The 13,917-nt window shown below is 48.8% G+C and overlaps 5 protein-coding genes across 5 annotated transcripts; 3 read left to right on the top strand and 2 right to left on the bottom strand.

Annotated features, from left to right (window-relative positions):
• Nucleotides 1–10: 10 nt before the first annotated feature.
• On the top strand, nt 11–4,339 carry KY384_007783 (uncharacterized protein; the record flags this gene model as incomplete). The annotated part of the gene is made up of 4 exons (XM_044816273.1): nt 11–105; nt 153–2,703; nt 2,773–3,487; nt 3,918–4,339. The coding sequence occupies 4 exons, from the start codon at nt 11–13 to the stop codon at nt 4,337–4,339; spliced, it is 3,783 nt and encodes a 1,260-aa protein (XP_044666913.1).
• Nucleotides 4,340–5,738: 1,399 nt separating this feature from the next.
• On the bottom strand, nt 5,739–6,891 carry KY384_007784 (uncharacterized protein; the record flags this gene model as incomplete). Its single annotated transcript, XM_044816274.1, has 2 exons — nt 5,739–6,774; nt 6,830–6,891. 2 exons carry the CDS (start codon nt 6,889–6,891, stop codon nt 5,739–5,741), a joined length of 1,098 nt encoding a protein of 365 aa, XP_044666914.1.
• Nucleotides 6,892–7,676: 785 nt separating this feature from the next.
• Nucleotides 7,677–9,529, top strand: KY384_007785 (uncharacterized protein; the record flags this gene model as incomplete). The annotated part of the gene is made up of 5 exons (XM_044816275.1): nt 7,677–8,069; nt 8,122–8,207; nt 8,261–8,278; nt 8,373–8,597; nt 8,644–9,529. The coding sequence occupies 5 exons, from the start codon at nt 7,677–7,679 to the stop codon at nt 9,527–9,529; spliced, it is 1,608 nt and encodes a 535-aa protein (XP_044666915.1).
• Nucleotides 9,530–9,626: 97 nt separating this feature from the next.
• On the bottom strand, nt 9,627–10,724 carry KY384_007786 (uncharacterized protein; the record flags this gene model as incomplete). The annotated part of the gene is made up of 3 exons (XM_044816276.1): nt 9,627–9,674; nt 9,724–9,898; nt 9,952–10,724. 3 exons carry the CDS (start codon nt 10,722–10,724, stop codon nt 9,627–9,629), a joined length of 996 nt encoding a protein of 331 aa, XP_044666916.1.
• A 412-nt stretch (nt 10,725–11,136) lies between these two features.
• Nucleotides 11,137–12,457, top strand: KY384_007787 (uncharacterized protein; the record flags this gene model as incomplete). The annotated part of the gene is made up of 3 exons (XM_044816277.1): nt 11,137–11,165; nt 11,214–11,448; nt 11,513–12,457. The coding sequence occupies 3 exons, from the start codon at nt 11,137–11,139 to the stop codon at nt 12,455–12,457; spliced, it is 1,209 nt and encodes a 402-aa protein (XP_044666917.1).
• Between the last annotated feature and the right edge of the window lie 1,460 nt (nt 12,458–13,917).

A 13,917-nucleotide genomic window follows, 5' to 3' on the forward strand; every position in this document is an offset into this window, starting at 1 on the left:
AGTCCTAAAGATGGCTTACTTAGCCCCAATCCATAGACCAACGAGCGTCAAATATGCTTTGAAGCTCAATCTATTAGATCCAGATGAACAGTGCCTTATCCTTGCGTAAGTTGACATCAACTGCTCGACCGTTGTGATCTGATTGTGCTTAGCAAATCAAATCGCCTAGAGATCTACAGCCAAACCGACGATGGTTTAGTACTCTATCATACGCGGACCATCTATGGCAAGATAGCCATGCTTGAAAAACTCAAGCCGGCCTCCTCCGCCTGTGACCATCTGTTTATTGGGACTGATAGGAATGTTTATTTTACAATATTTTGGGACGCCCAGTCGAAGCAACTGCAAACACACAAATCACTTGTAGACCAAGCTGATAAGTCCTCGAGAGACTCACAAACGCTTGATCGGTGTCAGATCGATCCTTCTAAGCATTTTATGGCCTTACTGCTGTATGATGGTATTGTCACTATTCTTCCCCTGTCGTCCAAAGGCAAAAAGAAAAGTGGCAGTATGGACGAGCTCGGTGAGCCTGTTCAGACTCGCATATCTGATCTTTTCGTGAGGTCTTGCGTTTGGCTCCATTCTCGAGAAGACGACAAAGAGCAATTCAAGCTTGCTTTCTTGTTTGAAGATTCTCATCAGAAAGTCTGTTTGAGTGTGCGTGCACTTGACTATACAGCTGGTGGGAGTGCAGATCCAGGCAGCGCCGAACTAGAGAATGTCCTTTTCTATGATAACGAGATAGAACGAGGAGCAAGTCACTTGATTCCCGTTCCTGGACCAGTCCACGGTGCATTAATCCTTGCAGAGACTATGATATACTATTTTTCTTTTGCTGATGACGATGAAGAGCCGCTGAGTGAGCCCCTGGATGCTGCAGCTCAATTTGTCGCGTGGACAGCAGTGGATGATTATCGCTGGCTGCTTGCAGATGATTATGGAAAATTGTATCTTTTGATGCTGCTTCTCGAAGACGCCGAAGTAAATGGATGGAAATTGGATGCAATCGGAGAGACTTCAAGGGCTTCTGTTCTTGTTTACCTCGACGGAGGATTGGTCTTCGTAGGATCTCATCAAGGTGATTCCCAAGTAGTGCGGATTTTGCCGAATGGCGGAATCGAGCTCATTCAAACAATCTCCAACATTGGTCCTGTTTTGGACTTTTCCATCATGGACATGGGAAGTCGGTCGGCTGAAGGGCAAACCAATGAGTATTCGTCTGGACAAGCCCGTATAGTAACCGGGTCCGGGGTTTTCAAGGACGGCAGCCTTAGAAGTGTCCGCAGCGGTGTAGGCTTGGAAGAGCAAGGCGTACTCGGCGAGATGGACCACGTCATAGAGCTCTTCGCGTTACGATCCTCACCCACTAAAGCCTACGATGACATCCTGGTTGCATCATTTGTCAATGAAACCAGGATATTCCGATTTAGTGCCGAAGGAGAAATCGAAGAGCAAGCAGTTTTCAACAGTCTCAAACTGTCAGAAAGCACGTTGTTGGCGACTATGCTCCCCAATGGGTCTACCCTACAGGTCACTCCATCTTCGGCTCGCTTGATAGACAATGAGAATGGAATGGTGCTGAGTGAGTGGTCGGACACGAGAGGGCAACCAATCACGGCAGCATCAGCAAGTCAAGATCGATTAATCCTTTCTGTCGGCGGCACAGAGGTGGTGACCTTCAGTCTCACCGATGACCTGGTGTGTCATACAAGAAGGGTATTTTCCGAGGGCCAAATTGCTTGTGTCCATGTATCCGATTTCAAGTCTGACATTGGGTTCGTGGGCTTCTGGCAAGGTGCTGAAATTGCGCTTGTAAACATCATTGACCTGCAAACTCAGCAAAAAATGAGAATAAGCGATGAGGGTACCTATGTGCCTCGATCTTTGCTTCTGCAGCGCCTCATAGATTCTGCACCTCCTCAAACATTTACTTTTCTAATCTCAGCTGCTAGTGGTGAAGTCATTACATTCTCTTTTGATTCGAACTCTTTGGAGATATCGCAACGGAAAGTTACGGTTCTAGGTACACAGCAAGCAAACTTGAAGGCAATACCAAAAACAGGATTTGCACAAAGTCTTTCTAATGTATTTGCGATGTGTGAACATCCAAGCTTGATTTATGGCTCAGAGGGACGTATTGTGTATTCAGCTGTTACCGCAGAAAAAGCCACCTCGATATGTCCGTTCAATTCAGAGCTATACCCTGGAGCCATCGCTATTGCCACGCCACAGGATATAAGGATTGCCTTAGTGGATACCGAACGGACAACGCATGTTCAGACTTTACATATTGGGGAGCTTGTTCGAAGAATAGCCTATTCGCCTTCACTCAAAGCTTTTGGGATTGGCTCAATCCATAGATATCTAGAAGGCACACAAGAGATCGTGCAAAGTCGATTTAAGCTTGCTGATGAAGTTCAATTCAAACAACTTGATACATTTGATCTCAACAAGGAGGAGTTAGTGGAAAGTGTCATCCGGGCGGAGATAGTCGAAGACGGCGATGATCCAGTCGAGCGCTTTATTGTTGGCACAACATACATGGACGAAGAGCAGGGCGATGCTATAAGAGGCAGGATCCTGGTCTTCGCTGTAACCACGGAACGTGTCTTGAGACTGATTACAGAACTTCCGGTGAAAGGCGCCTGCAGAGCTCTCGGATGTATAGATGGTAAAATTGTGGCGGCACTAGTAAAGACGGTTAGTCCTGTGATACCCAGAGCTTCTGCTTCATGTGAGATGATATATTTCCGCTGACGAGACCTACAGGTTGTTGTCTATACTCTTAGATCATCCCGATTGCAAAAGCTGTGCACCTATCGAACAGCGACTGCGCCAATTGATCTCGCTATTCACGCTCCGACGAAACAAATCGCGGTGGCTGATCTTATGAAATCTATATCGATCATTACCTACCAGCCGCCCTCCAATTCCAAATCTGGTGACATAAGCCCCAAGCTCACAGAGACAGCGCGCCACTTTCAAACAGCATGGAGTACCGCTGTAACCCATGTTGGAAAGGACACTTGGCTAGAGAGTGATGCTGAAGGCAACCTGATGGTACTTCATCAAGATCGAAACGCACTCTCAGCAGACGACAAACGCCGCCTTCGAGTCAACAGCGACATACGATTAGGTGAAATGGTCAATAGAATTCGGCCTGTCAACGTCAATACACCACCGACGGCGCCCGTCATTCCAAAAGCCTTCATGGCTACAGTGGAGGGCGGCGTATACCTGTTTGGTCTCATCGGATCCGCTTACTTAGACTTGCTCATATCGTTGCAAGAGGAACTTGCCGAGCTTGTCGAGAGCCTTGGGGGTGTTCCATTCAACAGCTACAGAGGCTTCAAAAACCAAGTTATGGAAAAAGACTCCCCTTATCGATTTGTGGACGGGGAATTGGTTGAGGCTTTTCTAGACCTCTCGGCACCCCAACAGCAACAAGTTGCCGATAAGCTTGGGGACACCGCAGAGTCCAGAGGTGGAGTAGAGGGGCTAAGAGAGCTAGTCGAGACATTGCGGCGACTACACTAAGAAAGTTGGATGTAAATAGGTTCGTCTGGATGAGATATGAAAACATTGTGCAATGAGGTATATTTTTTATGCTACGCCAAGCTTCCTTCCGCCGTGCCACCCATTTATCAATAGGCACCAGGCATCATATAATCCAATCTTAGCTCCATTTTCCTCTTCCCAAGTTCTTGAACCCTACTCACAACCTCAACATGTGCTCTGGAGATATATTCCTCGCGATCCTAGCGGTCTTTTTCCCACCCATTGCCGGTAAGACAGCGTCTATTACACCCTTTTTCATCTGCATCCTCAAACCCTCACGTCTCCGAACCCCCTCTCCCCCTTCCTACATCTCTTTTCCTTTGCTCCACTGAATCAAATTAATCACCTCTCCACAGTCTGGATCAAATCAGGCATCTGCACCGCCGACTCCGTCATCAACCTCCTCCTTTGTACCCTCGGCTACATTCCCGGCCTCCTTCACGCCTGGTACATCATCTCCCTCTACCCCGAGTCTGAATATGAATACGAAAGAATTCCCGTGAACGATACAGAGGCGCAACAAGGCGGTGTCGTCCGTCCCAATGCTCATGTGACGTACTATTACGTGGATCATCGGCCGGGTGCGGAGGGGCTGAGGCAAGAGGCGCAAGGGGGGGAGGGTGGTCAAAGACAGTATGGGACAGTGCCACAGCAGCTGGACCCTGCGCCTATGAGATATCCATCTGGGAGTCAGGGACCGAGTAATGCAGAGGGACAGGAGGGCGTGCCGCCAAGTTATGAGCAAGCTGTTAAGGGGGATAATAAGGTGCAGACATGACAGCTTTGATTCTTGCTCGTACGATTTTAGTGCTTTGACAAGGCCATGCACTGAGTGAACAGACTTCGCCCTCTCAACGGTCTCTGTGAAGGGGCCCATTTGTGATGCAGGACCTGGGGCTTCTCGTACCGGAGATGAGGAATGGCAGTGACGATGAATGCAAATGATCATATAGCTTCTAATGCTCCGGCGTTCACAGGGCTGGCGCTCTTCTCCAAAGTCACGATGAAAATGGAAACGTGCTTGATTACATGACTACGATCAAGTACATCACAAGAAGTGTAACGCAATAAATTTCCCGCCTCCCTTTCAGCTCCAAATATTGGGGTTGATATGCATCCTGAGTTCCTGCGTTTCCTTCAACTCTCGAAGACCCCTTATTCCCAGGTTGGACGTGGAATTGGTCGGTTTAGGCCGCGGTGACATTTAAAGCGTGCTGTCCCTTTGGCCCTTCGCCTAGATCGAATTCTACCTTTTGTCCTTCAACTAGTGTCCTAAACCCGTTGCAATGGATCGTGGTGTAATGCACAAAAATCTGAAGGATGGTTAGGGCAATGGAAAGGGGGCTGGGTGTGATTTGGTAGGGGTTTGGAGTTCGTACGTCTTTGTCACCATTATCAGGAGTTATAAAGCCGAAACCCTTGCTTTCATTGAACCACTTCACTTGTCCCTTTTCTTTTGCCATCGATCAACAGCAAGCACACGTGAAACTAAGGCTCGCCGACGATAGATTTCAATTGAAGGGGGATATTCGACAGAATCGTTTGCTTTTGGGAACTGGGAGGCTGTGGAAAAGCGTGAGCTTTATTGCGAATTAGGTGGCTGCTCTCGATAGCTCGAACTCTCACAGAATCAACGCCAAAGTAGGAAAGCCACCAGCAACAGAAAGGAGAATGAAAGAAAAGCTCAGACCAGATACAGTTGGGAGCGAGTCATGTTTATGCATATGTACGCTGGCAGGTGTCCCAACAAGATGATAGCCGCGCTTAAACAGAGTTACAGCAGATGACAGGTGTGGGGTGAGGCCCGTGATCGCGCTTGTATTTAAGGTGTAGATGTAGCAACAGGTCTCTGAAGAGCCTTAGCGAGTGGTCCATGATCCATGATCTTTACCGTCGCCTGTGTAGCTGGCATAGTGTAATTGAGGATATGGTCGTGGCAGGCGGTCCGGTGACGCCGGCCCACTCGCGACGTTTCTTTCTTACCAAAATCGGTACCCGGGATGCGGATTGAGTTACCCAGAAATGAAAATTATCTTGCACGCATAGACTCTCTCGGGAGGTAAAATTAGACAGTCCTGTTTTGACTTTTGCTTTTGGCGGAGGAGCGATCCTCATGTAAGATGATGATGCCGTGGCACATGCGTTCAGGGGTGCAGTAAAGTAGGAGAGAGCAGAGTCTACCCAACCAGATCTTGCAGCTTCTGAGCGACGTTTCGTATACCAAATAAGACGTTCTCGTCCGAGCCTTTGCCGGGGGCCCATCGCGCATGAGCAAAGTCAATCAGTTTCACGTTGTCAATTGCAGGAAATGCGGGTCTCTCATCTTCAATGGAACCCTCGTCGTCTGCTTCCGCGGGCGCCTCGACGGTTGCGGAAGCGGCTGAAGGGACGAGTTTAGCGTTGCCGACTTGGTGGTGCTTCTGCACGTCACGATTCGCAATCAGACTGGCTTCCTCTGTAAAAGCGCTGCGCAAAGCATGGGCATCGCCCTCATACACAAATAGAAGGCTAGCGGAATACATTCGGCTCTCTTCGGCCTCGAGAACGCCGACCATGCCCGTCAGGTCCCTGATGAAACGCCTGATTACTTTCCTTATAGGCGCAATTGGTCTCGTGCCTTCTTGGGTAAGGAAGAAATCTTCAAAGGCTCGGTGGACCGTGACAGCGTCGAATTCGCGTCCGTAGTGCTTGTCGAAAACCTTATAGCCCTCTGCAGCAATTGGCTTGTTTTCCGTAGTCTCATTTCCTTGAAAGGTTTTCATGCCGGCAATGCGAAAACCAAGTGATTTACTAGTCGTCTCCTCGGCAACCTTGTCTAGTTTCACGCGTTTCTCCTCAGGGGCGTCATCGTCCCACAGACGGGCGCCAAGCTTGATATCTAGAATATTTGGTTTCTTGAAGCCTGCTGCTATATTGTCGAGCACTAGAGCCAAGTCGGTCTGTATCTTCCCACCGCCCGAGGGCTTCCACGCATGATTCACGACAGGCAGTGTCGCTGTGTCTTCTTTTGCAGGCTCATCTATGGAAGTCTCGCCTGGAAGAGCGAAGGCGCCAGCGGCCTGCGCTGTGTCTCCTAAGGACAGCCGGCCTTTGTAACCAGCAATATAGGGCAGAATCTCCTCGTGCGCTGAGGTAGATTCGTAGAAGTCGATCTCGGATTGCTTGCACGGTTTGATGATTATGGAGCCGGCAGGATCAGATAAGACGCCGTCGCTGCAACATTGCATTAGAGCGACCAATCCAGGACTTCTGACTCATATGTACATACTGGCCGGCAGCGGCGTTGTCGAAGGCGATCAACTGGGACTTTCGATAGGATTTACTCGCCATTTTCAACCCTTGTGTATTGATTGCTCACTTCAGGCTTGTGCTCTCGAGGTTTACGGACGAACTGGTGGCCATAGGTGGTACCCAGACCGAGCTGGGCGTGGAGTCAAGTAGTCAGACATTATAGGCAAACAAGGGGGGTTGCATCTGAGGCGAAACAATGTGGGTACAGCAACGCCCTTCAGCTCAACTGAATTTAGGATGTGGCTGAGATGGGGAAGGGGGGGTTTGCCTAAATTGCCTGACCTGTAGTGCTAAGCGGTAAGCCCTACGTCCGTGACTGAGCCCTAAATGAGCCCTAACACCCTGACAGGCGATCCCTTAGGGTCTGCACTAGTGGTAGTAAGGTACACAAGTGTGCCTAATAAGGTCTTTAGTTGACGGAAGGGAGCGGTAACTCGCTGTAGAAGATGACGTATTTTCTATCATGATATTCATTGTCGACACGTTCGAACGGCTATTTCATGGTGCGTGAACGGAGGCCCGTGACACTACCAAAACTCTGTGCGATAATTGAGATGTCACTCTTGTCTCATCGCACCTAAGATGAAAGGCAGTCACGCCAGTGTTGTGCGATGGGAGCGGTAGCACCTTCCAAGTTTGCCTCTTATGTATGTTAACACACATCATTCACTTTCGGTTTAAAAAGACCGCTGCCTGTCTTAAGACTACCGCTAGCTGCCTCCATCCCTTCTCTTAGTCTTTTGTGCTGCCATCTGAAGCTTATCACTTTTCATCACTTAACTACCTTTACCGCCTCTACCTGTCTTTGCAGACACTATTAAAGGATGGCCATATCAAAACAGTCTGATCAGCAATCAGTGGACGAGCTAATTAAGACGGGTGTAGCTGATCATATTGCACTGCAGGCACAGAATCATCCAAAAGCCATTAGTGACGCCCTAAATGACGAGAACGCTCTTGAAACTGATGGTCAAATGAAGCATTCCAGTACATTTATATTGGCAGATAGCGAAGATGAGCCCAAGCTCGATCAAGATCAGCTCACTGCACGCCCAGAGCTGGGGTCTAATCTGGAGACTCCAGACAATGCGACTGCCCCACGCATCGAAATCACTGAGGCTGATAGTGAGATACTCGACGAAACAGCGAATGGAGCCGGGGCAGCAGAGCCAAAAAAGAAGAAGAAGAAGAGGAAACCCAAGAGTCAGCGAGGCTTGGTGAGTCAACCGATATGATTGTTCCTAACTCATGGATTGAGACTCCGGCTAGAACGCCGCGACAGGGTTTGAGGCAGGGTTCTGTGATGCTCCCCTGACACCAGGACAATCTGAAGAGAATAAGAAGTTATACGACCAGTATGTCTAGATCGATCAGACTTTGCATAGCTTTCGTGCTGACAAGTACGTAGACAATATCCTTTTGCAGAGTATGATTATTTCCATTTTAGCCATATCGAGCAGATGCTAAACCGAAGCCAGACGAATTGAGACTGCCATTCAACGCTTCACATAGAAGCGCAGACTCGATCCCAATCGAAAGAACTTGTTTGACAAATACCTTTCCTTTGGTGGTATCGATACCGGGCCAAAGCCCTTCTCAGGCGGGCTTGATAGGAGCACCATTGAAAGTAGTAACGCTGCTGAGATCGCCGCCTTAACGGCCACCCACTATGTTCCCTTTGATATGTCAGATCCTAGAAATGAAAAATATGAGGTTGACTTTGAAGGCTGCTTGAAAGGTTTTCTGTGAGTGATTTGATCGTCGGTTGAAAACCGAAACTGACCACAGCAGATCCACGCGATACACGTCCGCGTTTGACATCACTAGTGAAGCTCAGATAGTGTATTACCTCGATATCATTCGGAGCTTCTTCAGGTATCTCCTCTACCACGATGTTTGTCCTGAACACCGCGATCAAATTGAAATCTCACGTCGATTGTGTGACCAAGGACAGTACGAGCTGTGGCAAATCGCTCAATTGAAACCAATTCTTCCTGGATCTTTCAATGAAGCGTGCTCTTCAATTTTTGGCGGCATGATCAAAGACTGGCACCTTCCCACTACCGATGCTTGGATGAACGAAACGGATAAGCGAATGATTTCAGTCGGAATGACGGCTTCTCATTGCCGGAAGATACTTAGAACTGGTTTGCTCTCTTACGGCAGTAAAGCGCAGCTCCAGTGCTACGACGACGCCTTGATAGGGAAGGTCGTTGCATTCAGCCGTCAAGAGAAAATTGGTTTAGAAGTTACCAAAATCACTTTGGGAAGGTCCTCATCTGATGTCAGAAAGCTTTACGCAGCCAATAATCAGAGAGGTCTGCCAATCTTAGGCCAATTGTACGCAAGACCATGGAAAATATCTGACGACTTGGCGGAAGACCTTACCGAAGACGAGGCACACTCAGTAGAAAATCTTAGCTCGACTGACAGGTACGAATTCTGGATCGAAGACAAGATTCTCGAAAAAGCCTTCGTAGGTCTGAAGTTCCAGGTTGCTTTGAAACAGCTTACAACGGGGATTTACTATTTCGATGAAGTCTACGAATTGCTGCCCTCCTTCTTCGCTCTTTTACCCAACGAGCAGATGATAGGATGGAGGGAAATCGAGGCGGAGTGGCTAGAACCTCGGCCAGACTCCGACGTTAACGAGCAGGATGCTGAAGATGATGCCTAGGTAGCTGCGAAGGACAGTACGGACTGAAAAACATGGGGTGATGAGTTTCGAATTGAAGAAGATGGAAAGCTGAAGGTAAACCCTTGATATCTACAGATTATGGTACCATCAGCAGTTTTCCCATAGTCTTTCTGCTCTCAAGATCCTGCACAGGGCATTAGTAAAGAGCGTGGTAGATTTCTAATGCAACTCACACGGTGTGCTTGAGCAACTTCGGCCAGAGGATATTTTTGGTGAATCCGGACGGTAAATTTTTCTTTCGTCATCAATCTCCAGAGCTCATCAAGATATTGCTCAAATTCTTCTCTAGTATAGATGTAATTGAAAAGCGTTGGCCTCGTCACCTTCACGTTTTTGGCAGCAAGCCTCCTAGAATCACACCTCAGTTCCTCTGTTCACATCATTCGACGGGAAATATTCACGATATACTGAAAGGCTCTACGGCACCTGATGAGTTTCCGTAGCTCACCAGAGTCCCTTTCCGAGCCACACATTCCAAACTTCGATCAAATGTGATTTTCCCGATACTATCGAATACAGCAACGACACCTCGCCCTCCAGTCTTTTCTTGCACAACCTGCTTGACGCCTTCATCACCAACCTCTTGCTCCACTACCACTTTCTCTGCACCAAGCTTTCGGGCATCATTGACCTTCGCCTGACTGCCCACCGTGGCGATGGTATGCGCTCCCCTAGCACGAAGCAACTGGCAGAGCCATCCGCCTACCCCTCCTGAGGCTGCAGTCACCAGCACCCAATCTCCGGCGTTGACTTTATGAGCCTCGTCAATCAAGCTCAAGGCCGTCAAGCCTTGGAGTACAGCAGCACATGCGTCTTCTTCCGAAATCTCCTTCGGAATTTTTGCCGTTCTCTCCGCAGGCGCAACAGTATATTCTGCGTACCCTCCAGTATGCATCCACACCACTGGATCATTCTCCACAAACCCAGTGACACCAGGCCCTAAAGACGCTATCTTTCCGGCGCCGTCCTTCCCAAGGATTTCAGGTTTGGGGGCTTTGTAGAGCCCTGTGCGGAAGTAGGTGTCTATGTAATTTATGCCAATGACGGAATTCTTGACAAGCACCTCACATTCTTTTGGGGAAGGGACTGGAAGATCAGTGCGGTACTCAAGCACTTCCGGGCCGCCTTCCTTGCAGACTAGAACGCCTTTCATTGTGTTGGGGAGGGATGACATGTTGCGAGTCAGGTAGGATCTCGCAGGTGAGACTCGAGAGAGGAGAGACAGCCGGCTTGTCGTGGGAGGGCCGATACGACTGGATCTACAGCTACGAGAGGCGAACATGTATTAGAAATCATTTGCAAAGAGATCTCCCAGACTCCCAGTAAGAAAATGCGAGAGATCGATGACGAAAAGCGGGTAGCAACGGGCGTCACGGCATGCGCTGAATTGAGTTCAGCTAAAACTACCTTAGCTCCTCATTAGTTCTAGCGCGACCACTCGGCAAGTGTCAGGTAATTGAGCCGAAATCAAACAGTTCATGCAGGGGGAGTGATAGCTCTCCCAAGAAGCTCGTAAACTCAACATCCACCTACCTAGCTTGTCAGCCTATTCCGTTGCAACAAATCATAGACTCAGAAGCGTCAAGATGCCTGTGGGCTCCGTGCTTGTTACTGGGTAAGTCTATAGGCCGTGACTGGGTTGCGTATGGCTAACCTCGCGTAGGGGGACAGGCTACATTGGGTCTTTCACGGCTTTGGCATTGCTCGAAGCCGACTACAAAGTCATCATTGCGGACAATCTCTACAATTCCTCGGAGGAAACACTCAATCGCATCGAGCTACTCTGTGGAAAAAGACCAATCTTCCACAACGTGGATGTTAGGAAACAAGAGGACTTTGACGATGTCTTTAAGGCACATCCAGATATTGACAGCGTAATACACTTCGCTGCTTTGAAGGTAAGCCAATGCGCAGAACAGGTGAATTCATTATGGCAACCAAGGACTGACCTTTGATTAAAAGGCAGTGGGCGAGTCAACGGAAATTCCTCTCGAATATTACCGCACGAATGTCTATGGCTCCATGAACCTGATCGCTTCGATGACGGAGCACAACGTGACAAATATTGTCTTCTCATCCTCCGCTACTGTTTACGGAGACGCTACGCGCTTTCCAGATATGATCCCTATCCCTGAACACTGCCCGATCGGTCCTACAAACCCGTACGGCGCTACGAAAGCAACCGTCGAATCCCTGATAACTTACCACGTCGAGGCTCAGCGTAACAAGCTCAAAAAAGAAGGAAAGCCGTATGAGCATTGGAACGGAGCCATCCTCCGTTATTTCAACCCAGCTGGTTCCCACCCTTCAGGTATAATGGGGGAAGATCCACAGGGAGTCCCATACAATCTTCTCCCTTTGCTCGCCCAGGTCGCCGTTGGTAAACGGGACAAGTTGCTCGTCTTTGGTGACGGTACCCAAGCCACTTCATTTTCTGCCCCTTATGGCCCCTATGCAGAACGCTTGCTCACAAGACTTTGCGCAGACTATAACTCGGATGATGGCACTGCCATTCGTGACTACATTCACATCCTCGATCTTGCAAGAGGACATCTCGTGGCTCTGAATCATCTCCGCGATCAGCATCCTGGGGTTGGCGCGTGGAATCTGGGTACCGGAAAGGGTAGCACTGTTCTCCAGATGATCAAGGCGTTCAGTGCTGCTGTTGGAAAAGAGCTGAAGTACGAAGTCGCTGGAAGGAGACCTGGAGATGTGCTGGATCTCACTTCAAACCCAACGAAAGCGAACGTAGAGCTGGGCTGGAAGACCGAGAGGACTTTGGAGCAGGCTTGTGAAGATTTGTGGAGATGGACCAAGAACAACCCTCAAGGATACAGACAACAGCCGCCTAAGGAGCTGCTAGATAAGCTGGCTGAGGACAAGAAGAAAGGGGCTCCAATGGCCTGAAATAATGTTAGCAGGGAGGCAAGCGACAGGCGTTTGACAACCAACCCTCAAAAGAAGGCATAGAGAACAAAAGTAGGATCTTTGCACAGAGCAAAAGACTCATGAATAGACACCTTAGAATTTTCATTCATCAATTAGGCAGTTTCAATTTCTCACTCTTCTGATATGGTTGATCAAACAAATACAAGCCGATTGTCTCTAATAATTCAAGAGGCAGTTGTTTCCCAAGAGCAACCTTCGCAGCGGTGCTGACGAACGTCATTCGGGCCTCGAACAGTCTCTCTTCCCAGGATTATAGCACAGCTTCTTCATCCCGGAGACTCTGCAAGCGGCCGCCATAGTATCTGTGATTTTTCCGAGCATCGTACGATTCGAGAAAGGTCTTGCTTATGTCAATGACTTGGTAGAGGTTGGCCACGGCCGTAGATGCGGTGCGGATAAATAAGAGATTCTGCTCAAGCTCGCGGCTTTGTCCATTCATAGTATGGTATCTTGCACTTCCCTTTGCACAAGGCCCCCTGCTGGTAGATCGCAGATGGAGTTGAGGTTCAAATGTCGCAAGCCCAGCCGGATCTGCAATTCCCTTGGCGAAACCCAAAATTGCGTCTGAGGGTCGACGCGGTCCGACATTGACGCGAAAACATCAACAAAGGCAAATCTCTAGATGACGGCAGACCGCATGCGGAGTGTTACCCTGTGGAAGTATCCAATGCGACAACGCTCCTTCTGACGATCAAACCATCTCAATGCCTCCACACAAAGGGCCATGGTTCTTCGCCTATGAAGAAAGATATCTCCACCCCCCTCCAGCTTTACAACAAAGGTCACAATTGCCTGCTTGTGCGCAGAGTCATTTGGTGGGCAAACCGGTCGTGACGCATATCGCTGTGCGAGGAACTTGTAGGCACTTGGTGCCGCGGCATCGGAGAAGTGTTGGGGGTTCTACTATTATCACCACTAGCATCACCATCACTCCACGGTGACGACGAGTATCTGTACTAGCAGGACAATAGGAGACCAGCCACCTTTTTTTGCCCTCCAGCCCTGTCTGGACATAAAGTTCCCAGTCAGTCTCACGATCTCTTTTCCTTCCAGATCACAACGCTTTATATTCTTAGCTTCTGGAAAGCAACTCCTTGTCGTACTTCTCAATTACGTGCTGCTGGCAAGCTCGCTGGCCTTTCTATCTCACATCTCAGACGTTACAATTGTACTTGCGAGAGTTGTCCTTTTACATAATATCTGCAAGGCTCATTCACATATCGTTCTAGGCTGCTGGCAAGCCTTCTCATACATATCAAAGCCCGACAACCCAAGACCAAGAGGCTTTCAGATTCAACTACACCATCACTTGACAAATTGCCGAGCACTAAACAATCCTGACTGTTCACACCACTACTTAGCAGCTCTCAACAAATACTCTGTATAGCTTATAGGCCCTTACCTGGACATCAACATAC

The sequence above is a fragment of the Bacidia gigantensis genome, assembly GCF_019456465.1.
Source record: "Bacidia gigantensis strain McMullin 20006 chromosome Unknown contig_278, whole genome shotgun sequence".
NCBI lineage: Eukaryota > Fungi > Ascomycota > Lecanoromycetes > Lecanorales > Ramalinaceae > Bacidia > Bacidia gigantensis.